The sequence below is a fragment of the Lutra lutra genome, chromosome 5, assembly GCF_902655055.1.
Source record: "Lutra lutra chromosome 5, mLutLut1.2, whole genome shotgun sequence".
In the NCBI taxonomy this organism is placed as follows: domain Eukaryota; kingdom Metazoa; phylum Chordata; class Mammalia; order Carnivora; family Mustelidae; genus Lutra; species Lutra lutra.
In genome coordinates this window covers 53,646,689-53,673,912 of record NC_062282.1, presented here as the reverse complement: position 1 = coordinate 53,673,912, position 27,224 = coordinate 53,646,689, and the positions used below count along the sequence as shown (strand labels likewise).

The 27,224-nt window shown below is 36.3% G+C and overlaps 1 protein-coding gene across 1 annotated transcript; it reads right to left on the bottom strand.

The window, feature by feature from the left end:
- Nucleotides 1–1,563: 1,563 nt before the first annotated feature.
- LOC125101053 (coiled-coil domain-containing protein 174-like) lies at nt 1,564–3,123 on the bottom strand. Its single transcript, XM_047731678.1, has one exon. The coding sequence runs from the start codon at nt 3,071–3,073 to the stop codon at nt 1,676–1,678; it is 1,398 nt and encodes a 465-aa protein (XP_047587634.1). The 5' UTR covers nt 3,074–3,123; the 3' UTR covers nt 1,564–1,675.
- Nucleotides 3,124–27,224: the final 24,101 nt, after the last annotated feature.

Below are 27,224 nucleotides of genomic sequence, written 5' to 3'. Positions count from 1 at the left end.
ATTAGAAATCACTCTAATTTTCTTCAGTGAGATAAAGGAAGAGTTGTCATAAGTAAATGTGTGTGTGTGTGTGTGTGTGTGTGTATGTAAATGTGTGTCCCTGTGCCTCCTTATGTATTCCTGGGTCTGATAGCTGCTTTAATGTTGTTACTCAAATAACAGAGACAGGTGTAGGTTGGGACAGCAAGGCTACAGAAGCCACACAGAAAATTGCATAATTAGTCTTCACCTATACATTATACCTTGTTTAAAACTGTCAAGAACCTATAAGAATCTACATTAGAAATCAGCAAGTTTTTCAGGCTTGAAAAACTCATCCTCTTTTTTCCTGTATTTTGTCATCTTTTCTTTTATCAAATTAGTGTGACAAGTACTTAGACATGAACATTTAAAAATATCTTTTATCATTTCAATTAATCTGCCTAATTTTGAGAGGAAGTTTTCCAATTTTAAAAGATTTTTTTTAAAAGATTTTATTTATTTGTTTGACAGAGATCACAAGTAGGCAGAGAGGCAGGCAGAGAGAAAGGAGGAAGCAGGCTCCCCGCTGAGCAGCGAGCCCGATGTGGGGCTCGATCCCAGGACCCTGGGATCATGACCTGAGCCGAAGGCAGAGGCTTTAACCCACTGAGCCACCCAGGCGCCCCCAATTTTAAAAGATTTAATTGCCTATAGTTACAGCTCTAATGTGGCAAAATGCAAGGAGACATTGGACTGCCACTGCTCCACATAGCAGAGGAAGGCCTAACGATAGAGCCTAGTCTTCCCTGTGTCACTATGCCATTGCATTTTCCCAAAGAGCTCAGTATCCCTTACAACACTTTCAAAAACAATTTTTTGAAAGCCCCAGTGGTAATGCCTTCCATATTTTTAAAAAATTCTATTTATTTGAGAGAGAGAGAGAGCGCACACAGGAGAAGGGGGAGGGACAGAGGGACAGGGAGAAGCAGAGTCCCCACACAGCAGGTACCCTGAAGCAGGACTAGATCCCAGAATCCCAGGATCATGACCTGGGCCAAAGGCAGAAGTTTAATCAACTGAGCCATCCAGGCACCCCACAGCTTCCCCATTGAAGGCAGTGATTCACTTCACATGGCAAAAACTCTGGTGGCCAGTGGCTCCAAGGTCCATGGATCAGTGACCGTGGTTGCTGGAGCATCCCTATGCTTCCCTTGGTCCTTCCTTCATGATTGGAAGTTAGCAGCAGCAGCACTCTGCCTGCGGTCCTTATAGAGTAGAATCTCACAAAGGAAGAAAGAAGGGTGGATATAAAGGTTTTTTTTCCTTGTGTGCCTCTTTTCAAGAAGCACAATCTTTCCCTGAAGCACATATTTAATTCACTCTATTTTTCATTGGCCAGAACTGAATTAATGTCTTTCCCAGCACCAATTGTAGGTAAGGGAAATATAATTTTAATGATTTGCTTAGATCAATAGTAATTCTTTTCCTAGGAGAGGGCATATGGCTGCTCAAACAAAATTGGAATTCTGTTAGCAAGGAGAAATGGCTATTTTGTAGGCAAGTATGAATGTCTGCCGTTTGGTTCTGATCTAAACAAATGTCTTTCTTTCTTTTTTTTTTTTTTTACAATTCAATCTTTAAAGTTATATTTTCCCCAATTTGGGAGAAAAAGGCACCATCGTAGTATAGACCCAAGCGAGAATGGTTTTGAAGTTCATGTCACTTGTTTATAATATGATATCATATCATCCAGAGTTTCGAAAGTGACTGTGGGGGGTTGTGGTGGGCTGCTGGGGGCAGGAGTGGATGATGTATGTGAAGAGCTGGGGTCATGGCTCTGGCCAGAGCACTGTCCTGGGTCACTCTGTGCAGGTGCGGGTCTGTTCCATGTCTGGCTACCGAAGGTACCAGTTCTCTTTTGACCCACAAAATAATCTGATGGTGGAGCAAACTCAGGATCTCTCTCAGCCCGGAGATCTGCCTGCCTCTTCGACCAGTACCCGAAGGAAAATTCTTTTCCTCTGTCCCACTCTCGGACATGGGGCACTCCGGGCCTGGTATCCTTCCTCTCCTGAACAATGACTTCTACTTTGCTACTCTGGGCAGCAGTACGTGGAGTTGGCACAGCCTCTGGTTCTGGTGGCAAAGGTCCAATAACATCTCTATTTTCTTCCTCTGCTCCATCTTCTTTTGACTTTTTCATCTTTTTTTGTCGGAGTTTAGCAAGTCTTGCTTCTAACATTGCCTTTCGCTTTTCCTTTATGTTCTCTCGTTTTGTTCTCTGATCTGTTGTCTGTTCACGCAGCATCTCTAATGTTTTCATCTGCTTGTTTCTCAACTCTTTATCTCGAGCAAAAGCAAAATATCCAACACCAAGTTGCCGGGCCTCATTTTCACGAATATCTTCATAATGTATGGGCCCCATTGGCCTTTTCAAGGCCTCTCTTTCTTCTTCCTCCCATTGCTGGCGCTGAAGTTCTTTTCTCATATCTTCGGATAATAAGGTTTTCTCATTAGCAGGACTAACGAAAAGCCTCCCTTGAAGATTTTTATCCATTTCCAGCAGATCTGGCAAATCCTTTTTCATACAGCGCCGAGATCGCCCCAAAGAATCCACATAATCCACCCATTCTTCACTGGGGTCCTGGGGAGGAGGTATATCTTTTTCAGAAAGATTTTCTTCATCATCATCTCTTTCTGCTGCCTTTCTAGAATCTCTATTGGCACCAAACACCTCCATTTCTTTGTGTTTATCTATGATCTTCTGTGTGAAATCCACAAGGTACAAATCTTCCACTTCTTCATCTATAAAGTCTTCTTTAGTCATTTTTTCATATAATTTGGCTTTTTCTTCCAATTTCTCCCTTGCTTTGTCTAAAGTCTTCTGTTCCTCGATCTTCTGTTCTGTATCCTTCTCAGCTCGATTTGAAACTCCTGCATTCTGTTTGCTCCAGATACTGGGTTTCTTATTAGTTGTTTTTGGTTTTCCCAAAACTCCGGAATCTTTTAGAAGCTTTTCTTGTTTGAATTCTTCTTGTTTTCGGAAGAGTTCAGCCTTAAGGTCTACCAACGAGGAGGCCGTAACATCCAAAGGCTTTTTCCTCCGGTCCATTATGCCGCCAGCATGTCTCAGCAAAAAACTGAACCCGCCACGGTCTCCCGCAGGCCTCAAATGCCTGCGTTCCGCCTAAACAAATGTCTTTCATTCACTGTCATGTTTTTAATTCTTTATGAATATGCTATAGTGAGTTATATTTATTTATTTATTTTTTTAAAGATTTTATTTATTTATTTGACAGACAGAGATCACAAGTAGGCAGAGAGGCAGGCAGAGAGAGAGAGGGAAGCAGGCTCCCTGCTGAGCAGAGAGCCCGATGCGGGGCTCGATCCCAGGACCCTGAGATCATGACCTGAGCCGAAGGCAGCGGCTTAACCCACTGAGCCACCCAGGCGCCCCGTGAGTTATATTTATATAGTTTTGCATCTCTGCAAGAAGTTAATGCCTGGGTTCTCTTCTTTGTTCTTCAAAACCACGCAAACAGGAAAGTAGAAGCGAATATCATTATTAGTGCCTTATGGATGAGGAAACTGAAGTTTACCTGGGTGAGGCAACCTGCCAAGAGCTGCACAGCTTAAAAGACAACAACAAAGAAAGGTAAGGATGTTAGTCTAAATCTTCTGCAATCTGATACTCCTTTTTAAGCTATTCCATTGGTGTCCTCATCAACTATAACAAAAGTTGCTTTGGCCCCACAATAAACACTGCTCTATGCCTGCGAATTGCAGAGGAAGTGTTGACATTTTCTTTACCTCTTGCTGCCAAAGTGTTACAAGACCATAAACAAGGAGATTTATCGTCCCATAAGACCATGAGCCTTTTGTTCATTAATTTGAGAATAATTTATTAAGCACCAACTCTACCAAACATTGTGTTAAGTTATGGGGATAACATAGCAGACAAAATATTCATGGTCATTGGAATTTAGAATCTAAAAGAGATGACAGGATATTAAATAATCTATCACATCAAAGTGTCACACGGGCTCTGAAAGGGAAGTAGAGGTGTGTTGAAAGCATTTAGCTAAAGCATCAAATCAAGTCATTGAGAAAAAGGGAAAGTTAGAAAAATGTTCCAAAGGAATTGCTATTTAATTTGATATTTTCAAAGTTAAAAAGAGGGAGAAGACAGTGCTCAAAATGTAGTACCTGGTCAATAAACATTTAACGCTTTTAAAAATAGCTTTATTCAGATATAATTTGCATTACATACAATTTACCCACTTAACATGTATAATTCAATGTTTTTAGTATATTCTCAGAGTTGTACATCCATCACCATAATCAGTTGTAGAACTTTTCATTATTACCCCAAAAATCTCCATATTCCTTCTCAGACATCCCCAGAAGCTTCCTATTCCCCCTCCCCCAGCCCTAAATAACTACTAATCTACTTTTTGTCTCTATAGCTTTGTTAATTTGGGACATTTTTGCATAAATGAAATCATAAAATATGTGCCTCTTTGTACCTGAATTCTCTAATATTTTCAAAGTCTAATAATGTTTTCCAAGTTCTTATAACATATATCAGTGCTTCATTTCCTTTTTATTTTCAAATAGCGTTACATTGTATGGATCTAACATATTTTATTTATCCATTCATCATTTGATGGATATTGCATTGTTTCCACTGTTTGGCTCTTATGAATAATGCTGCTACAAACATTCATGAGCAAATTTTTGTGTGCTGTTGAATTGTAAGAATTCTTTATATATTCTAGGTGAAAGTCCTTTTTCATATATATGATTTGTAAAAATGTTCTCCTGTTCCATGAATTCTTTTTTCACCTGCTTATTAGTGTTCTTTGAAGCACAACTTTTAATTTTGACGATGTCTATTTAACTGTTTTGTTGTTGATGGTATGTAATTTGGGGTCATGAAGATTTATTTATATGTTTTCTTCTAAGGTTTTATGGTTTTTTATAGTTTCTAAGAATGTATGGCTTTTTTTTTAATAGCTCTCATATGTAGGTCTTTGATTACATTTTGTGCTAATTTTTGTATGTCGTATGAGTTTAATGACTTTTGAATGATTAAGATTCTTCTTCAGGTCAATGAGTGCTCTTCAAAATGTATCTGTGGCCCAATAACATCAGCATGATGTGGAAGCATGTTAGATGCAAATACAGTACTCAGCTTTATATTCTAGACCTCGTTTAGTCTGAGTCTCTGGGGGTATAGCCCAAGAATGTGCATTTCTGGGTTCTCAGGTAATTCTTATACACTCTGAAGTTTGAAAAGTACTGCCTTAAAGAGTTGCAAACAACATTGCTATCCACTCCTACTGACTCTAGCCCTACCAAGGGAAGGTATCACTTTAGTAGAAATTGGAGCACTCGCAATTTTCAACATTCAGCATCTCATACTGTTTCAAATCAGAACTTAGAGATCACTTTGTCAAAAATTGCACATTATACAGGAGAGTGCTCACATCCAGAGAATGCACAGTTGACCCTTGAACATGTGAGTTTAGGGGTTATTGCCTCTGATGCAGTGAAAAAGCCACATAAAAGTTTGCTCCCAAACTTAACTACTGATGGCATACTGTTGACTGGAAGCCTTACCAGTAAGATAAACAGTATAGGGGTGCCTGGGTGGCTCAGTAGGTTGAAGCCTCTGCCTTCAGCTCGGGTCATGGTCTCAGGGTCCTGGGATCGAGCCCCACATTGGGCTCTCTGCTCAGCAGGGAGCCTCTTCCTCCTCTCTCTCTGCTTGCCTCTCTGCCTACTTGTGATCTCTGTCTGTCAAATAAATAAAATCTTTTTTAAAAAAGATAAACAGGGGAGCCTGGGTGGCTCAGTGGGTTAAGCCTCTGCCTTCAGCTCAGGTCATGAACTCAGGGTTCTGAGATCCAGCCCCGCATCGGGCTCTCTGCTTAGCAGGGAGCCTGCTTCTCCCTTTCTCTTTGCCTGCTTCTCTACCTACTTGTGATCTCTCTCTGTCAAATAAATAAAATCTTAAAAAAAAATTGTTAAAAAAAGATAAACAGTATAAATTAAATTTATAAAGACAATTATAAACTGTATTCTTACAATAAAGTAAGTTAGAAAAAGGGAAATGTCATTAAGAAAATCATAAGGAAGAGAAAATACACTTAAAGAAAAGTAAAAAAAATCTGCATATAAGTGGACTTGAGCAGTTTAAACCCGTGTTGTTTAAGGATCAACTATGTTTTCATATGGCTCAAATTTATATTCAAGTAAAACCTTTCCATAGACTAGTAAAGGCCTATGGATTGTTATTTTGTAGCCTCTGATTTATAAAACACATGCACATATACACATACACACACACATCGGGTATTAAAAGTTTCCTTTCAAATATATTAGGACATTAACAAAGAAAAAATAATATTTATTGGTGAAATGTCTGTTCAGATAAAAAATTATTTTATAAATTGTCTGACAACTGCTAACATATGATAATATAAATATAAACAGTTCTAGGTTTATCCTAGCTTAGCACTATATTCTGTAATATGTTTAGCTATTTATCTCAACATTTCTGATATTTTTCTAGTTAGCAAGCATCGGAGCAGTAAATCAATCTCAAGAAAAGTAATTTCAGAGTACGTAATTTTGGTTACATACTTATGAAGGAGAAAAATATTTAAAATATCAAACTAATGCATGAATTATAGGATACATGGGATTCTTTGAATAGGAGATTATAAATATTCTATGCTTTAAAGATATGTGTCATTTGGCAACTTGGAAAATAATTCTGCGAGAATAGATGGTTTTTAATACTCCCCTCTTTCTCTGTGTCCAGCACTTACAAACACCCACACATACTCACATGCATGCTAAAAGTAAGCCATGCAAACCACCTGCTCTCCTGTATATCTAAAATGTATACTATCTGTGGCTGTTATATAACTCTACAAAAAGACTGAATTACCAGGTCTCTGTTTACAAGTGTGTTTGGTCTTACAGTTGGGGCTTTTGGACACAAAGATTATTATAATTGTAGGTTAAGCAAAAAGCTCTGTGTAGATTAGTATTCATGTCATATCTGTTGGGGAAATTTCAATTTTTCTCTACTTTTTAAGAGAGAGAGATGCAAATCATTACTTCACATATGGAAAGATTCTGTCCTACCTGAGAATGGCTTCTCATTGCTGAAGATGAATAGCATAGTATAGTTGTTCCTACTAAGCATAGATTTAATCTTGAGATTATAATTTGTATGGTTTACATTTAAGATATAAATATTTGCAGCTCTCCATGGAGATGAGATGTGTTTGAGAACTTGGACTTTGTAACCACTCGACCTAGGTTCAAGTACTGGCTCTGCCAGCTCTATAACTCTGGGCAAATAACAATTCTTGCTAGGCCACACTTAATCCCTTCACAAAACTGAAATAATGTGGATACCTAATGCATAAGGTTATTTTGGGGACAAACTGAAATTATGCAAATACAGGGTCCAGAACGTTATTATTGTTAGATCTTTGTTCCATGTTTTACTATGAAAAACAGGAAGAAGCTTATTTGAAGAAATGGAAGTAAAGAATGCTGGGACTTTTTGTTATTTAAACTCTATTTTCCCTTAACATATATAACACTATAGAGACACCACTTAAAATCATTACGATGCTGAAGAGAAATTGGATATATCAATATATTTTTGTGTTGCTTTGTTATTAGTTTTATAGGAAATCTATTTTGTACAGATCTTAAATCCCAAGTTAACTAGTTTGTTACAATATCTTATTATAAGTCTCAATTTGTTTACAGGATGGAGAATATCAACATAGAAATAGGTTGAGAAATATGAGAAAAATGTGAATGCATGTAGAGTGACATGAATATCTGTCAGTGTTTATACAGAAAATCATGAATTTATGTATCCAAATAAGCCAATTAAACTGATGAGCTCATATTGTCATCTCAAGTTTAATCATAGAAGCTCTAAAGATGATGACCTAGTATTATATAAGACTGATGAATCATTGACATCTACCTCTGAAACTAATAATGCATTATATGTTAATTAATTGAGTTTAAATTTAAAAATAATAGAGGCTTTATTTTAATATACTAGATTGTGAAGTCCCCAGGGCCCTGGGCTGTGTGTTACTAGTTGTTTTGTTTTTATTCCTAACAACTGGCCTAGTTCTGATAGATACAAGACATTTAATAAATATTGGTGAATGAATGCTGGTTGGCACAACATAGATAGGTCTCTGTAATACTTTGAAATCTGCTATGAAGCAGGACCTATTTTAAACTTTTCAAGAGTATTTTTCATTAAGGCTTTTGTAAGTTGTGGGGTAAAAAGAAAAAGAGAGAGATGATGACCTAAGAGTACAAAGTACTAAATGAAATCTTCAGAAAATATATTCATCCCCTCTAATGACTGTATTTTGTGTTTATAATGACAAGTGATGCAGGATTAATAATTTTTTATTTGAACCAAATTGAAGATCTCTCTAAGCTTCATTTCTTCATTTAAGTCTGATACTAAGTACCCATAGAATTTGTCATTCCAAAGGCATTGTTGACTTCCTGCCTCTCAACTAATTTATATTTTTCAGTGCCTAACCTGTAGAGAGTGGTATTAGCTTGGCAGTTAAGGCATATTTTTGTCCCTTCTTTCCTTTCTGGATCTACTGAGAGAAACATCTAGAAACCCCATGAGAATAGGAGCAAGAGAAGCTCTTTATTGTGGTTTGGCTGGTGACTGCTGTTTTTAGCATGCCAGTTCCCATGGGCAAAACACAAAAAGAAAATTGTATTTAAGAAATAGTGTTCCATGTGATGTGTGGAAAAGTTTGGAAATCCACTTGGGTCCCATGGGAAATTAAAGAGCAGGAAAAATTGGACCAAGGAGATTAAGACAATTTTTAGATTACAAACACTTTCTGGGAAAGGATTCAAACCAATTCAAATAAGCAGCACAGAGGAGGACAGGGAGAATTCAAGGACGACTGGGTAAAACTAAATTGCAGGGTTAGGTTAATTGGTATGGGCGGGAAGGCTTCCTATCAGGTTTAAGCAGTGAGCGTGTCTAAATAATGCTGAGAAAATTGAGTTAGAGAGTGTACACACAGCACTTAGGAACTATGATGATTGCATTTCTGCTTAAACCAGAGATCTAGCTAACGGAAATAATTTTCCTATTTATTCACATGTGCAGGAGAGAAAGGACATCTAGAATTAAATCTGAAGGCAAGCTCATGAGCCTGAGTTGGATGTCTGCAACTCTGATCCAATGATGCTGGGTGCAAATCTTTTTAAAGCTATTTTCACTTACTTAGCTTCTCACTTATGACAAGTAAAATTTAAACAGTGAAAGTACATAAGCTCAACTGTAAGAGGCTGGGGATGCAAACATAATCAGTTTTCTAAAATTTGTATGTAACAGTGATGGCAGTCAATGTTGATTTTATAAATTTTTGTTTGGTTTTTCATTTTTCTCTTTTTTAAAGGGTACATGTTTGCTAAATTATAGGTTCAAATCTGTCATTTTTTTACCTTAAAAATTGGATGAGGTTACTTGGAGAAGAAAATACTGAGATATTTTCATAGAGACATTTTAATGCCATTAAAAAAAAAAGATAGAAAGGGTGTTGTGTATTAGATAATCAGTATTTGTAAACCTAGCACCAACATTTTATTCCATGCCCCTCCCCTACACATACAATTATTTTTCCTGAATATCTTCACCATTCAATACCATCCCTTAAACCCAGCTGTTTATCAGTCAGGATGCTTGGGTTTTTAGTTTCTTTATTGCAAGCAACTGAAACCATCTCTACCCATCCTTAGAAAAAGATAAATTTAATAAAAAGCTTTTTAGAATTCAAAGTGTAATGTAAAGGCTGGAGAATCAAACTTGTAAGGTGTGCAAGTGGGCAGGAGGGGTAGAAAGAAAGGAAGCTTAATAACATACTGAAGGAGACAGGTGCTCTTACTCTACCTCAAAATTAAGTGAGTAAGAGTAGATTTGGAGATTGTGATTGGTTCATTCCTTGAATATGGCTACCAGCAAAGTGGGCAGAATAAGGATTAAAGATTTTATAACCTTCCTCTGTCCAGCCTCCTACAGAGAGACATGATGTAAAGTATCCCACTGACTATATTTGCAATGGGGAGTTCCCTTCAAGGAGAAAGGACATTGCAAATGGGACACAAGAACACACACACACACACACACACACACACACACACACACACACACACACAAATTCTCTCCCACACGTAAAAACACATCCTGAAAATGTATACACTATAGTTAGTGCTCAGAAACTACTTATTTATTTATTGCACTCAAGATTGGTAAGACTAAGTGAATCTAATTTAGCAAAACAGTCATCTGGAATGATTTGTTTTTTACAGCTAGTTATAGATACAGAATGAGTTCTGGAATCTGTTTTCTATGAATTTTAAATTGACACAAAGTAAATAATGTTTCTGGTAAAACCTTCATTTGAAAAGGCTGAGGAGGAATCATAATCTACAAAGGTGACATCCTTTAAAGGATTTGTTAATCTTAATTTGACTTTTTAAAAAAAGTTTTAAATTTGACTTTTAAAACTGTATTTAATAATAAACCAGGTGTAAGATAGGAAAATCATGCCAGTTAGACCCACCATCCAGATTCAGAACTAGGCTTTGTTTTAAGGCAGGATAGAGAATCAAAGATGTCTTCTGGACAACTTAACCATTTACTCTTCTAGCCAAAAAAAATAAAATGGAAGTAGTATCAATGAGCAATAATTATTGGTGTGTGACTTCTATGTTCTTTCTCTTTTTCATTTAATTTCTATTGGCATTCATTTCTAAGAGATGTCTGTCTCTAATTTCACCCATCATTCAAAGTTTTGGATAAGTGGCCACAATTAGATATTTGGGCTCTCTTTAGTTCCATGTGATCTACAGCAAAAGAAGAAGAGAGTGAGAAATTGAAGAATAGGTGCAGCCAAATGAATGATTTAAACTAGGTATAATGTTTAAACTTTAGCCTTTTATTGTTGTTTCTGTGCTCTTGTTTGAAACTACTTTCAAAACTTGCCTAAGAACATACAGCATTTAATTTTAATCTTCTAAATGAAAGACTCAAAATTTCATTAAGTGAAAAGATATGCATGATTTTCACCTGAATAACTGTGACTATGAATTTATCTTACTGGAATGTAATATAAAATCATTATACTCATTTCTTATGCAAATATATCAAAATTGACAAGTTTTGTTTGCTTATAATTCATTGAACACTTAGTCATGTAAATAGAAAAAAAAAGTGACTTGATATCAAAACAAAAACAAAGTAGGAATTAAATTGGCAATTTCCAAATGCATAGCTAAATTCTTTCAAATTAAAGTCCCTAGATGAGTGGCAGAAATACATCAGGGGCAAAACTGTATTCCACTCTTTCAGAACCTGAGATATGAACTGTGGTAAGTCAGGTTCCCTGTTAAGTACCATTAACTCCTTCAAAGTCTCCCTTAGCACATTTGCTGTTTGTATAACTCACTGTTCTTGGTTGAAAACAACCAAAGCAGACTTTGGCTGATGAAAACAGAAATAGACTTTATTAAAAGGATATTGGGAATTTATATAATTATTGGGGTGCTGGAACACAAGACTCAAACTCTACAGCTAGAAACCACATCTAAAACTAAATCATAGAGTTGGGTTGTTAATAGAATTGGTAATTTTCCTGGGGTTTATTATTTTCAGAAACCATTATCATTGTTATAAAGAGAGAGATCCTCATCACTTTTGCTGCTCCAGTCACTAGCTCTGATGCACTTAACTGGCTGAATCTAGGTCATGTGTGTATGTCATAGCATTGATGCCTAGGGAAGTGAGTACCCAACATTTTCTAGCTTTTATGGTGGGAGATATTCACAAGGTGAGGAACTTCCCAAACATGGGAAAGAAGTTCAGTGTTTTAAGAACTGGAACGGAGCGCTTATCAGCTATAGGGAATTCAGAGGAGGACACAAAGTAGACTATAACCAAAGATATAATATTTTAAAACATGCTTCAAAAGAACATCAAACGTTTCCCATGACCAAAATACATGAAAGGTATATATTAAACTCAGATTTGGAAGGTGGTTTCTATTAAGGTCTTATTAATCTTAAGCATTAATCTTAAGCATTAATCTTAAGTAAAATTTAAGTTCTTTCCCCTAGGTGGCAGAACAGAATGTAGGAAACTTACATTTTGGAGCATGGAAGAATGTGGTAGTGAAAATTCTACAGATTGCTCACTCCCCAGATTAATATCCCTGATTTTGCAATCAAATATTAACCTAAGTTGTTGAGCATTATTATCATGAAAAAATGATGACTCTTGTTAAATACTTTTTGTGGTGTATTGTATTTATTGATTTGTATATTTTGAACCATCCTTGCATCCCAGGAATAAATCTCACTTTATCATGGTGTATGATCCTTTCAATGTCCTGTTAAATCTGGTTTGTTAGTATTTTGTTGAAGATTTTACAATTATGTTCATTAGGGGTATTGGCCTATAATTTCCTTTTCTTATAATATCCTTGGCTTTAGTTTCAGGGTAATGCTCACCTTCAAAAATTAGTTTAGAAATGTTCTGTCTTCTTTAATTTTTTTGGAAGAGTTTGAGAAGGGTTGTCATTAATTCTTCTTTAAATGTTTTGCAGAATTTATCAGTAAAGCTATCTAGTCCTGGGTTAAGTTTTTTTTTTGTTAGGAAGTCTTTGATTACTGATCCAGTCTCTTTAATGTTGTTGGTCTGTTTAGATTTTCTATTTTTTTCATGATTCAGTATTGGTAGGTTGTATGTTTCCAGGAATTTATCCATTTCTTCCAAATTATCTAATATATTGATATGTAATTTTTCAGTTAGTCTTTTGTGATCCTTTGCATTACTGTGGCACCAGTTGTAATGTTTCCTTTTCCATTTCTAATTTTATTTGCATTCTCTTTCTTTTTTCCTCTTATTTAGTCTACTGAAACATTTGTCAATTTTGCTTATCATTTAAAAACCAATTCTTCCTTTTATTGCTCTTTTCTGTTACTTTTCTAGGTATAGAAAGAATGTACCTCCATAAAATAAAGACAAACACGACAAGCCCACCACTAGCATTCTACTTACCAGTGAAAAACTGAAAGTTTTTCTTCTAATCTGGAACAAGGCAAGGATGCTCATTCTTGCCACTTTTATCCAACATAGTACTGGAAGTCCTATCCAGAGTAATTAGGCAAGAAAGTAAAATAATAGGCACTCAAATTAGAAAGGAAGAAATAAAATTATCTCTGTAGATGGTAGATTTTATATATAGAAAACCCTAAGTGTCATCAAAAGACTGAGAACTAATAAATAAATTTAATAAAGTGATAGAATGCAAAGTCAACATACACAACATAAACATAACATACAAAATCATTTGTGATTCTATATATTACCAAGGAACTATAAAAAAAAAAAAAAGCGAAGAAAGCAATCTTATTTATAATGGTATCTAAAAGAAAAATATATACCTTGGAGTAAACTTAACCAAGGAAGTAAAAGGCTTGTATACACTGAAAACTACAAAATATTAATGAAAGAAATTAAAGAGGACACAAATAAATAGAAATACATCCCATATTCATAGATTGGAAGACTTAATATTGTTAAAAATGTCCATATTGCCAATGGGGAGCTAAGATTGTAGGAGGCCCTGGGCTTGCCTTGACCCTTGAACACAGCTAGATAACTATTGAATCATTGAATACCCAAGAAATTGACCTGAGGGCTGATGGAACAAACTGTGCAACTAGAGGGAGAGAAGAGGCCACCGTGAGGAAGGTAGGAGGGGCAGAATATAGTTTGGAGGAGAAATGGATCATGGATCATACAGAGGGGAAGGAGCCCTGGTTGCAGAGAAAGATGAGACTGGAACACACAGGGACATACATTAGGAGAACATTTCCCAAAGCCATTGGCTGGGACAATGACAGGGGCTGATTTTTGTGAGTTTTTGCAACCAGTTCAAAAGACTGGAGTTCAAAGACTGGAGTTTTAAAGGTCTGTGGGCCTTGCTGGGATTGAGCCCTGAGGGCGCTGCCCTACACCTGAAGAGAAGGCTCACAAGCAACCCCAGGGCAAACTGTGTGATCTGAGGATCACCTAAGGTGCATGGAGAGAGACTGTTTATTCTTCTTGGGGTGTATCTATGAGAGGCAGTGTTTGCAGCCACCTCTCAGGACTCGAGAGAGCTGGTGTAACACATTTCCATTCCCTGCCCTGCAGGATAAGCATAGAGGCATCTGCTGAGGGTGGCTAAATTGGACACTGGCTATTTAGCCTACTTTGCTTCAAATCCCATGCCCCTGAGCTCTGGCACAACTGCCCCTTTCCGTGAAAACATCGGTGCCAGTGTGGCAAGATCCTCCTCTGGAAGACCCACACAGGCCCCCACCATACCAGTTCCTTACAGTTTGGAATTTTAAAAGTGAGCAGGCTTGACTGGGATAGAACTTGGAGAGCACTTTGCCACTCCAGGCAGGCAAGCAATACAGAGACAACATGAAAACGCAATATAAAAAACACTCGGGGGGTGCACCTGGGTGGCTCAGTGGGTTGAAGCCTCTACCTTCGGCTCAGGTCATGATCCCGGGTCCTGGAATTGAGCCCCGCATTGGGCTCTCTGCTCAGCAGGGAGCCTGCTTCCTCCTCTCTCTCTGCCTGCCTCTCTGCCTACATATGGTCTCTGTCTGTCAAATAAATAAAATCTCTTAAAAAATAATAAAAAACCACTTGGGGCTCACGAGAGGAAATTATTCCCTCTTTTGAGAGGGGCATTCCCTGAATGCCATAAGTACTGATTCCGTTCTGTGGAGACAAAGGAGCTGGCTGGTGCCATTTTCTTCCCCTGCCCCTCAGCATAAACCAACTTTAGTAAACAGTACAACACCAAAACTGGCTGCCTAACCTACTTATACCAAGTTCCACTGCCTTGTGCTTTGCTGGTACTGCTTTGCTGGTACTGCTTCTCTCAGCCAATTGTGTCTCAGAACCAGTGCAACAGTCTTCTTCCCTAAAAGCCCAGCTGAAACTTCTACACACTCCATGTTTACTGACCATAGAGTTCTTCAAGGCATCAGTTCTGGGGAACATATTGTCAAGTCTCTTTTAACAAACAGACCAGAGCACAACTAGTTAAAACTCACTGTATTCTGGCTAAGATCCAAATACTGTCCACTGGATACAAGAAGAACCTCTGCAGACAACTGACCTGAAGGATAGATTAGCCAAAACGCAACAGCAGAATATAAGCAGCACACACCAGAGACACTCCCTGAAGTGTCAGACGCAAGACAGTATATGTCCTCTTTTCATAAAGCCGTTACTCTCAGGAGCAGGAAACAGAATAGGCTTTTATAACACAGAGAAGAAGACAGAGACCTAGACAAATACAAGATGGAAGAATTCATCCCAAAAGAAGGAACAAGAAAAGGTCACAGACAGGGATCTAATAAAAACAGATATAAGTAATATGCCTGGTGGAAAATTGAAAGAAACAATCATAAGGACACTAGTTGGCTTGAGAAAAGCATGGAAGATGCCAGGGAGTCCCTTACCACAGAGATAAAAGAGCTAAAAAGTAATCAGGCTGAAATGAAAAATGCAGTAACTGAGACTCAAAACCAACTGGGTGTAATGGTCACAAGGATGAAAGAAGCGGAGGAACAAATAAGTGACAAAGAAGATAAAATAGGCTAAAAAGGAAGAAAATAGACATCCAAGTCTAGGAAGCATAGAAAACTCCTATTAAAATCAACAAAAGCAGGCCAACACCAAAACATACTGTAGTGAAATTTGTAAAATATAGAGATAAAGAAAATATCCTAAAAGAAAGAAGAAAAAAGAAGTCCCTAATATACAAAGGAAGACAAACATGGTTAGTAGCAGATCTCTCCACAGAAATGTAGTAGGCCCAAACAAAGTGGCATGATATATTCAATGTGCTGAATGGGAAAAATATGAAGCCAAGAATAGTTTATCCAGCAAGACTATCATTCAGAATAGAAGGAGGGATAAAGAGTTTCCTGGACAAAAACGAAAGGAGTTTGTGACCACTACATCAGCCCTGCAAGAAATAGCAAAAGGGACTCTTTGAGTGGGAAGGAAAGACCAAAAGAAACAAAGACTAGAAAGTAATAGAGAACATCTCCAGAAACAATGACAAAAGTAATAAGATGGTACTAAATTCATATATATCAATAATTACTCTGAATGTAAATGGACTCAATGCTTCAATCAAAAGACATAGGGTATCAAAATGGACAAAAAGACAAGACTATATGGTGCCTACAAGAGACTCATTTTAGACCTAATGACATGTGCAGATTGAAAGTGAAGAGATGCAGAAATATTTACCATGCAAATGGATGTCAAAAGAAAGCCAGAATAGCAATATTTATTTCATATATTTTAACCAGATTTTTAAGCCAAAGACTGTAATAAGAGATAAAGAAGGGCACCAAATTATAATAAAAGGTTCTATCAAACAAGATCTAACAATTGTAAATATATATGCCCCCAACTTGGGAGCACCCCAATGCATAAAACAATTAGCAATAAACATGGAGGAATTCATTCATAATAATAGCAGGGCATTTTAACTCCACTTATCTCAGTGAAGAGATCATCTAAGCAGAAAATCAACAGGGAAACAATGGCTTTGAATTGCTATATTTTATATATATTTAGATATTTTCAGAACATTTCATCCTAATGCATCAGAATACATACACTTTTTAAGTGCACTTGGAACATTCTGCAAAATAGGTCCCGCAGTAGGTCGCAAATCAGGCCTCAACAAATACAAAAATACTGAGACCATATCATGCATATTTTCTGACCACAAGGCTATGAAACTTGAAGTTAACCACAAGAAAAATATTGTAAAGACCACAAATACAAGGAGGTTAAAGAATATCCTATTAAGAATGAATGGGTCAACCAAGAAATTAAAGAAGAAATAAAAGAAATATATGAAAACAAATGAAAATGAAAACACAATGGTGCAAAAACCTTTGGGATGCAGTAAAAGGGATCATAAGAGGAAAGTATACAGCAATACAGGCCTACCTCAGGAAGCAAGAAAAATCTCAAATACACAATCTAAATTCCTAAAGGAGCTAGAAAAAGAACAACAAATGAAGCCTAAAGCCAGCAGAAGAAGGGAAATAATAAAGATTACAGCAGAAATAAATGGCATAGAAACAAACAAACAAAAACCCCACTAGGACAGATCAATGAGACCAGCAGCTGATTCCTTGGAAAAAAAGTTAATAAAATTGATAAACACCTATCCAGACTTATCACAAAGAAAAGAGAAAGGACCCAAATAAATAAAATCACTATTGAGAGAGGAGAAATCATAACCAACACCACAGAAATACAAGCAATTATGAGACAATATTATGAAAAATTATATGCTAACAAATTGGGCAATCTGGAGGAAATGGATAAATTTCTAGAATCATATAAACTACCAAAACTGAAAGAGGAAGAAATAGAAAACTTGAATAGATCTATAAACAGCAATGAAATTGAATAACTAATCAAACACTTTCAATAAACAAAAGTCCAGGGCCAGATGACTTCCAAGGGGAAATCTACCACACACTTAAAGAAGAGTTAATACCTATTCTTCTCAAACTATTCCAAAATGTAGGAATGGAAGGAAAACTTCCAAACTCATTCTATTAATAAAGCCAGCATTGTACTTGATTCCAAAACCAAACACTCCACTAAAAAGGAGACCTACAAGCCAATATTCCTGATGGACAAGGATGCAGAAATTCTCAACAAAACACTAGCAAATCAAATCCAACAGTACGTTAAAAGAATCATTCACCACATCAAGTGAGTTTTATTCCTGGATTGCATGCATGGTTCAATATTCACAAGTCGATGTGATACACCACATTAATAAAGGAAAGGACAAGAGCCATATGATCCTTTCAATAGTTGCAGAAAAAGCATTTGACAAAGTACAACATCCATTCATGATAAAGATGCTCAACAAAGTAGGGATAAAGGGAACATACCTCAACATCATAAAGACCATGTACAAAAAACCCATAGCTAATACCTTCACCAAAGGGGAAAAAAATGGAGAGCCTTCCCTCTAAGGTCAGAAACAGGACAGAGGTGTTTACCCTCACCACTCTTATTAACATAGTACTGGAAGTCCTTGCCTCAGCAATCAGACAACAAAAAGAAATAAAATGAATCCAATTCAGCAAAGAAGTCAAACTTTCAGTATTCATAGATGTTGTGATACTTTACACAGAAAATCTGAAAGATTCCACCAAAAAATTGCTAGAACTGATTCATAAATTCAATCAAGTAGCAGGATATAAAATCAATGTACAGAAATCTGTTACATTTCTCTATACCAATAATGAAACAGCAGGAAGAGAAATCAGAGATCAATTCAATTTATAATTGCACCAAGAACCATAAGATACTTAGGAATAAGCCTAACCAAAGCGGTAAAAGGTCTATATTCTGAAAACTATAAAACACTGATGAGAGAAATTGAAGATGACACAAAGAGATGGAGAAACAGTCCATTCTCACAGATCAAAAGAAAAAATATTGCCAAAATGTCTATACTACCCAAAGCAATCTTGAAAAAGAAAAGCGAAGCTGGAGGGATTACAATTCCAGACTTCAAGTTATACACAAAGTTGAAGTGATCAAGGTAGTATGGTACTGGCACAAAAATAGACACACGGGTCACTGGAACCAGTGGGCCCAGAAACGGACCCACAACTGTATGGCCAGCTAATGTTCAACAAAGCAGGACAGAATATCCAATGTGAATTAACAAATGGTATTTTGAAAAGTCACAGCAATATGCAAAAGAATAAAAGTGGACCACTTTCTTACAACACACAGAAAACCAAGTTCAAAATAGATGAAAGAGCTAAGCTGAGAAAGGAAACCATGAAAACCCTAGAGGAGGATGCAGGCAGTATCTTCTTTGACATTGGCTGTAGCAACTTCTTACTAGCTGTGTCTCCTGAGGCAAGGGAAACAAAAGCAAAAATAAACTATTGAGACTTAATCAAAATAAAATCTTCTGCACAGCAAAGGAAACAATCAAAAAAACTAAAAGGCAGCCTACAGAATGGGAGAAGATATTTGCAAATGACATATGTGATCAAGGGTTCATATTTAAAATATATGAAGAACTTCTAAAACTCAATACCTAAAAAACAAATAATCCAGTTTAAAAATGAGCAGAAGTCATGAATAGATATCTTTCTGAAGAAGACATACAGATGGCCAACAAACATACAAAAAGATGCTCAACATCACTCATCATCAGGGAAATACAAATCAAAACTACAATGAGATATCACCTCACACCTGTCAGGATAGCTAAAATTAACAACACAGCAAACAACAGGTGTTGGTGAGGCTGCAGAGAAAGGGGAACCTCCTTGTACTGTTGGTGGGAATGCAAAGTGGTGAAGCCACTCTGGAAAACAATATGGGGATTCCTCAAAAAGTTAAAAATTGAACTGCTCTATAATCCAGAAATTGCATTACTAAGTATTTACCCAAAGGACATAAAAATACCAATTTGAAGGGATACATGCACCCTGGTGTTTATAGCAGCATTATCTACCGTAGCCAAATTATGAAAAGATCTCAAATGCCCATTGACTGATGAATTGATAAAGAAATTATATATATATGCAAATATATATGCAAATATATATATATGCAAATCCTTCCATTTGCAACACCATAGATGGAACTAGAGACTATTATGCTAAGTGAAATAAGTCAGTTGGAGAAAGACAATACCATATAATTTCACTAATATGTGGAATTTAAGAAACATAACAGATGATCACATTAGAGGAAAAAAAAAAAAAAGCAAACCAGGAAACAGACTCTTAACTATAGAACACAAACTGAAGGTTACTGGAGTGAAGTAGGCAGGTGGGATGGTTTATATAGGTGATGATTATCAAAGAAGGTGCTTGTGATGAGTACTGGGTTTTGTATGTAAGTAATGAATTACTAAATTCTACACCTGAAACTAATACTATACTGTGTGTTAACTAACTGGAACTTACATAAAAACTTGAAAAAAGATGTCTATATTACCTAAAGTGATCTACAGAATCAATGCTATCCTCATAAAAATCCCAATGGATTTTTTTTTTTTTTTTTTTTTTTTTTTTTTTTTTGAGAAGGAGAGTGTGCACAAGGTAGGGGATAGGGGCAGAGGATGAGGGAGAGAGTGAATCTTAAGCAGGCTCCATGCACAGTCAGCATGGAGTCTAACACAGGGCTTGATCTCACAAACCTGAGATCATGACCTGAGCCAAAATCAAGAATATGTTGCTTAATCAACTGAGCCACCCAGACGCTCCCCAACAATGGAATTTTTTATAAAAAATTCTAAAATTCATGTGGGATTACAAAAGATCCCAAAAAGCCAAAGTCATTTAAGAAAAAGATCACAGCTGGAGGCATCACACCACCTACTTTCAAAATAATCAAAATAGTACAGTATAAGACAGACACAGTAGATTGCTCAGAAATAAACATAAATATGCAGCTGATCTTTGACAAGGGTTCTGTGAATACATAATCAGGAAAAATAGTCTCTTCAACAAATGGTTGTGGTCTTTATACAAAAGAATGAAATTGGATCTCTGTATCACACCATACACAAAAATCAACATAAAATGTTGAGAGACTTACTCATAAGATCGGAAACTGTAAAACAAGAAGAAAACATAGGGGAAGCATGTTAACATTGGTCTTGGCAATTATTTCTTGGATATGACAAAAAAAAAGCACAGGCAAAAAAGCAAAAATAGACAAGTGGGATTATACCAATCTAAAAAGCTGCTCACAGAGAAGTAAATGATCAACTGAGTGAAAAGGCAACCTATAGAATGCAAGAAAAAACTTGCAAAGCATTTACCCAATAAAAAAAACAAAGTGTTACTACCCAAGGTGTTTAAGTAGCTCCTACAATAGGAAAAGAAAGGAGAGGAGAGAAGAGAAGAAGAAAAGAGAGGAGAGGGGAGGAGAAAAGAAGGGAGGGGAGGAAAGAGAAAGAAAAAAATAGCTCAAATAGAAATGGGCAAAAGCCCTGATTAGACATTTTTTTCAAAGAAGACATAAAAATGACTACTAGGTATATGAAAAGGTACTCAACATCAGTAATCATCAGAGAAATGCAAATCAAAACCATGAGCTATCACCTCACACTTTTTAGGATGGCCATTATAAGAAATACAAAAGGTAAGAAGTGTTGGAGAAATTGGAATCCTTGTACATTTTTTGTGGGAATGTAAAAGGTTATAGCCACTACAGGAAACGATATGGGAATTTCTCAACAAATTAAAAATAGAACTACGATATGATCTGGCAATCCAACTTCTGGGTATATATCCAAAAGAACTGAAATCAAGTTGTTAAAGAGATATCTGTACTTCCATGTTCATTGCAGCATTATTTACAATAGCTAAGATATAGAAACAACCCAGATGTCCACAGATGGATAAATGGAGAAAGAAAATGTGATATATACGTATTGGGGGATATTATTTAGCTTTAAAAAAGAAGTAAATCCTGCCTTTGCAACAACATGGATGAACCTGGAGGATATTATCTAAAATTGATTATCTAAAATAATCAAACTCCTAGAAACAGAATGGTGGGTAGTTGCCAGGGGCTGGTGGGAAAAGGAATGGAGATGTGAGGGGTTGTTGCTTAATGGTTATAAAGTTTCATTTATCCAAGATTAATAAATTCTAGAAATCTGCTATACAACATAGTGCTTATAGTTAACAATATGGTATTGTGTACTTTAAAGATTTGTTAAGAGGGTAGATCTCATGTTAAGCATTCTTAGCACAATAGATGCAAAACAAAACACTAAATAGCAGTAACCACAGGGTGACACAAGGAAACTTTTCGAGGTGATACATGTTTATCACCTTAATGAGTGTATTCATTCATGAGTGTATTCATATGTCCAAACTTATCAAATTGTATACATTTAACATGTGTAGTTCTTGTATGTGAATTACACTTCAATAAAGCTGTTTAAAAAGTACTAATCTAGGTACTTTGTTGAAGAAATTTGGCTGCTTACCCACTGACTTTAACATAAAGGCATTACTGTTTGGCCCATGTAATTATGCAAGTCCTTACAAACAGAAGAGGAAGGCAGATGAAAAATGAAGTTTTGGATAGGTTAGACAGAGTCAAAGCATTAAGACTAAATGGGTTCTTGGCTTAGAAGATAGAAGGAATTACGAGTGAGGGAATGTGGATCTCAACCATGAGAAGTTGAGAAAGACTCCTAGCCAAAACCATTGAGGAAACAGGACCTTGGTCCTATAAGCACAAGGAAATAAATTTGGCCAATCACCTGAATAAGCTTGGAAGCAGATTTTTCCCCAGTGTCCAAAAAGAATGCAGTCCAGCTCGCACTTTGATTTGGCTTGGTGAAATATGGAGCAGAAATCCCCTGATATTGGGAATGCCCAGATTTCTGAATTACATAGCTGTGATATAGTAAATCTGTATTGTTTGAGGCCATCAAACATATGGTGATTTGTTTGGGGACCAGTAGAAAACTAATACAAAACTCTAAGAAAAAACTTGGATATGGAGTAAAGGCTGATCTTCTTTCGCAAAGTCTTGGGTGTAGGGATTGGAAGGTAAAAAACAGAATTTGGAGAGAAGGAGAGGACTGTGAGAAGAAACTTGAAGGCTCCTAGAGACACATATGATCTTCCTTTGTATTGTCCTTTCTGTGTTCAAATGGTTTTCAGACTCAACATTCCTCTCCTTATAGAGTAATATCTACAATTATTTACAGATCAAAAGATTCTTGTTTTTATATCTGCAAGGAGGACCAATAAAAGTTGAGCACAGTATAGAATTTCTACTGACTGGCAGAGTAGGTGAAATATGCTGTAGTGACCCATAAGCCTCAAAATATGGTCTTTTTTTTTTTTTTTTAGAATTTTTCTCTCAATAATATATGGGCATAAGTATAAAAGTAAGCCAATAGCATATACTCACTATATAGGAAGAAATCCCTACTTTCTTAAATACCAAATTAATTTTTACACAATTCCAGCATTTGTTTTTGTTTATCCTTCTATGATTACAAACATTTGAGAAAGTTTGGTTTAAAAACAACAGCTAAATACTAGCAGATGGGCTGAGCTGTTTCCAAATAGACATTTGGGGAAAAAAAAATTACCTATGATAAGAAGGTGTAGACTTCTGAGCCAATGAATATAACATGTTAAAAGTCAATTGTCCAAAAACAAGGAATACTGTTATGCTGAAAATAAAAAAAAAAATTATTGTCCATTTTAATACAAGAGCAAATTGAAAATTTTGGAATGTTTAGAAATGGTTACATTAGGATACCAGTAGACATTTTGGAGCTAGAGAGGGAGGGTCAAGATATACCAGCTTCATTTCCATATACTCCTATATCTAGAGGTAGGACTTGGACACAACATTGTATTTTCATTTATATTGTCTTTTGACCCACCACCAGAGGTTGCACGTCAAGGGCTCTGAACATTGAAAAAGCTAGCCAATTGAAACTGAGAAACTAAGAACAATATATATTAGAGATAAAACAAACAAATGAATAACAAAAATAGTCCTCTAAACAAACTTGGATTTTGTGTTGCAATAATTGAAAAATTAAAGGACTTTTAACTTAAAAATGAAAAGGACTTTATTGTCTCCCATAATTTCAAAATCTAGGAGTAAATGTGTCCTTTGAGTTGGTTTGTATCCTCGATTCTGGGATGTCATCAAGGTTGATTTGTCAGGCACATCTTAAGGCTGTTTCTGTCATGATAGAAAAATGAATATAGCAGTCCTAGTTGTCAAACAAAACACATCACATTATCCCCAAGGAGAGACAGAATGGTTTCTGTCTGGTAGCTTTTTCTTTTTAAACATATAATGTATTATTTTTTCAGGGGTACAGGTCTGTGATTCATCAGTCTTACACAATTCACACCACTCACCATAGCACATATGCTCCCCAATGTCCATAACCTAACCACCCTATCCATGCCCCCTACCCCCCAGCAACCCTCCATTTGTTTCCTGAGATTAAGTCTTATGGTTTGTCTCCCTTCTGGTTTTATCTTATTTCATTTTTCCCTCCCTTCCCCTATGATCCTCTGTCTTGATTCTCAAATTCCTCATATCAGTTGGTAGCTTTTTTCAAAAGAGCAAGAAATTTCTCCATATCCCCAGGCAGCACCTACTCTTGCTGCGTTGGCTCCAGCTGAGTCACATGGATATTTCTTGCCCTATCCCAGTTGCAGGCAATTGTCACATGTGGACTGGTTTAGGCCTAGGTTAGTTGAACCAACAGAACCCAGAAATGGGGGATTGATTTCTGTCTGGGGGATTAATTTCATCTCCACATCCACTTGGCTCTTATACAATGGATACTAGAGCAAACATTTTAATTATCATTATAATCTTCATCTGGAGAGCTAAGACTCCTTTCTTTATTCTTAAAATAAGATTAGCTTCCATAATATTTTGTACATCTCTTATCATAACAAGTATTCTACTTTATAGACTTGTTTACTTTATTTTATTTCTATTTATCTTTTAATGAATTTTTTCCAAAATTTTATTGTGAAAATTTTCAGACACAGAAGAATGGAAAGAATCACAAATTTAGCATCTATATTTATTTAACACCTAGATTTCAACAAAATTAACATGTTGCTATATTTGCATTCTCATATCCATCTACCTATTCATTCCTCAATCTATCCATTATTCCAGTTTACTATCTTCTGCTGGATTTTAATATCCTTGAAGGAAAGAGAACTTCTGTCTTATTCAGTATCGTATTTTCTTCATGCTATCACAAAATTTGAAACATAGAAAGATCTCACTAAAGATTAAGGAAGAAAAAATGGAGGAAGGAAAGAGGGAAGAAAAAAGGAGAGAAATAAGGAGCCAGGAAGGAAGAGATCTTTTGTAGGAAGAGAGTTTATTCTTAGCTTAATTGGAATAACTTGATTATAGGACATGACTTCATTTAAGTCATGGAGCATAGAGAATTTAGTGAAGGTATTATAATAGCATTGTATGGTGACAGATGTCACTACACTTGTGGTGAGCATAGCATACTGGATAGAATTGTCAAATCACTATGTTGTATGCTGGAAACTAATGCAACATTGTATGTCAACTATAATTCAGTTAAAAACAAAAAGAAGTCATGAAACAATACTGAATGCCAAAGTCAACCTAAAGTTCAAATGCTCTTTGGAAATGAGTGAAAAAATTAGGGACATTAATGTTTAATCAGTTATCCTGTACATGATCAATTCTATGTATCTATATCCATATATATTGGTGGCATGGATTGTTGGTATAACTAAGAATGTATTTAAAGTTATTCATATCTCTTTTCATTTAACCAGACATCATTCACAACATAGTTCATGAAGTAATTTGGGTGGAATTAAACTTGAAATGTCCCTGTGTAATTAATTATTATTTTTTATTACATTTGTTAATTAATGCCAGTTAATGAGCATGGCACCTTATGCAATCAGCTGCACAGTAGGAAGTGTGAGAAGGACAATGATTTGAGTATGGCAGTAAATTCAAGAATCCTTCTTGACATCTTCATCTAAAAGTCTCAGACAAGCATTCTGTGATGGTTAGTCGGGTCACATTTGACCTTTGGTTACCAGACCGTAGGCAAAGATTAAGAGATATTTGAGGATAAAAGGTATTGTCAGTTCAAATGCTGCTGAAGCACATGTGGATAAGTAAGAGTGTCCTCAGGACTGCAGACAGAGGCCACGTCTGGCAAAGGGGTGAAAGCCATATCATTTACTAGAGGACAACCACAGAAACCTATAAGAATATGGTAGGAACCATTTGGAAAACATCAATAATCAATTTTGGGGTTGGATCTGGGATGCAATGCCTCTGGAGGTTCAGAAATTGCATCATTCCCAACACACAGAAGATAGATATACTGAATTCTTTCTCTTTTCTGATGCCTCAAGTGGATGCTTAAACTTAGAAGACAAGAGCAATACAAATAATATACATTTTTTGATATTCAAAAAGATGTGTCTGTTAGGAGGGTAAAAATTAATACATGTTTATTATATACTGTCCCCATGCTGTTGTGATATAGATCTTAATGATTAATCCAAATAATATAGCGCTGCTGTTTATATTTGTCACGTCTTCCAGCTGGTTACACATAAATACTCTTTTATGTTATCAATAAAGCGACTAGCACAAGAGAGTATTATCCCCATTTTATAGGTGAGATCATTGACAACCAGAGAAGAAAAAGTCATAGTGATTTAGAACCAGGTTTATTGACTCTTAAACAACTCCACCTTTCTGCATTGTCTTCTGTTTGACAGTTATCACCTTGCTTTGTAAGAGAGCTGTGTTCAATTAATAATGCCATAATTTCACAATTAAAAATAACATAGAGAATTAATGGACTTACCTGCAGCATAAGTGGATATGATTAGCTATATTATATTGGTTTTATGTTGTGATTTGGGGGCTATGCCTAGAAATCCATTTTATACAACTTCCATTATTTATTTCTCTAATTGCTTTCAAACACAGAAAGAAATGTTATATAAAGGCTATTTTTAAAAAGATTTTATTTATTTGTCAGAGAGAGAGAGAGAGAGAGAGAGAGAAAGAGCGTGCAAGCACACAAGCAGGGGAAGTAGCAGGGTGAACAGGTAGAGGGAGAAGAAGGCTTCCCGATGAGGCTCCAATGTGGGGCTCCATCCCAGGTCCCTGGGACCATGAGCTGAGCTGAAGGCAGACACTTAACCTACCAAGCCACTCAGGTGTCCCTATAAAGGCTATTTTTAATCAGACATAAGCAATCCTCTCAATTTTGCATGTGTGTCACACCTCAGTGATTATTGCTCTTCTTTAGGTCAAAATATATTATACAGATTGTACAAAATAAGGAATTTATAGGCTCAGGAAACAAAAATCTGCCTGGAAAGTTCTCACCTTCTGGCACAGCTGGATCCAGGTGTTCAAAAATGTCTTCAGGATATTTTCTTTTCCCTGTTTTTGGATCTGCTTTCCTAGAATTTGACTTCCATCTCTGGCAAGTTGTCTTCTAAGGTAGGAGAAGGATTACCAGGGGATCTGGGCC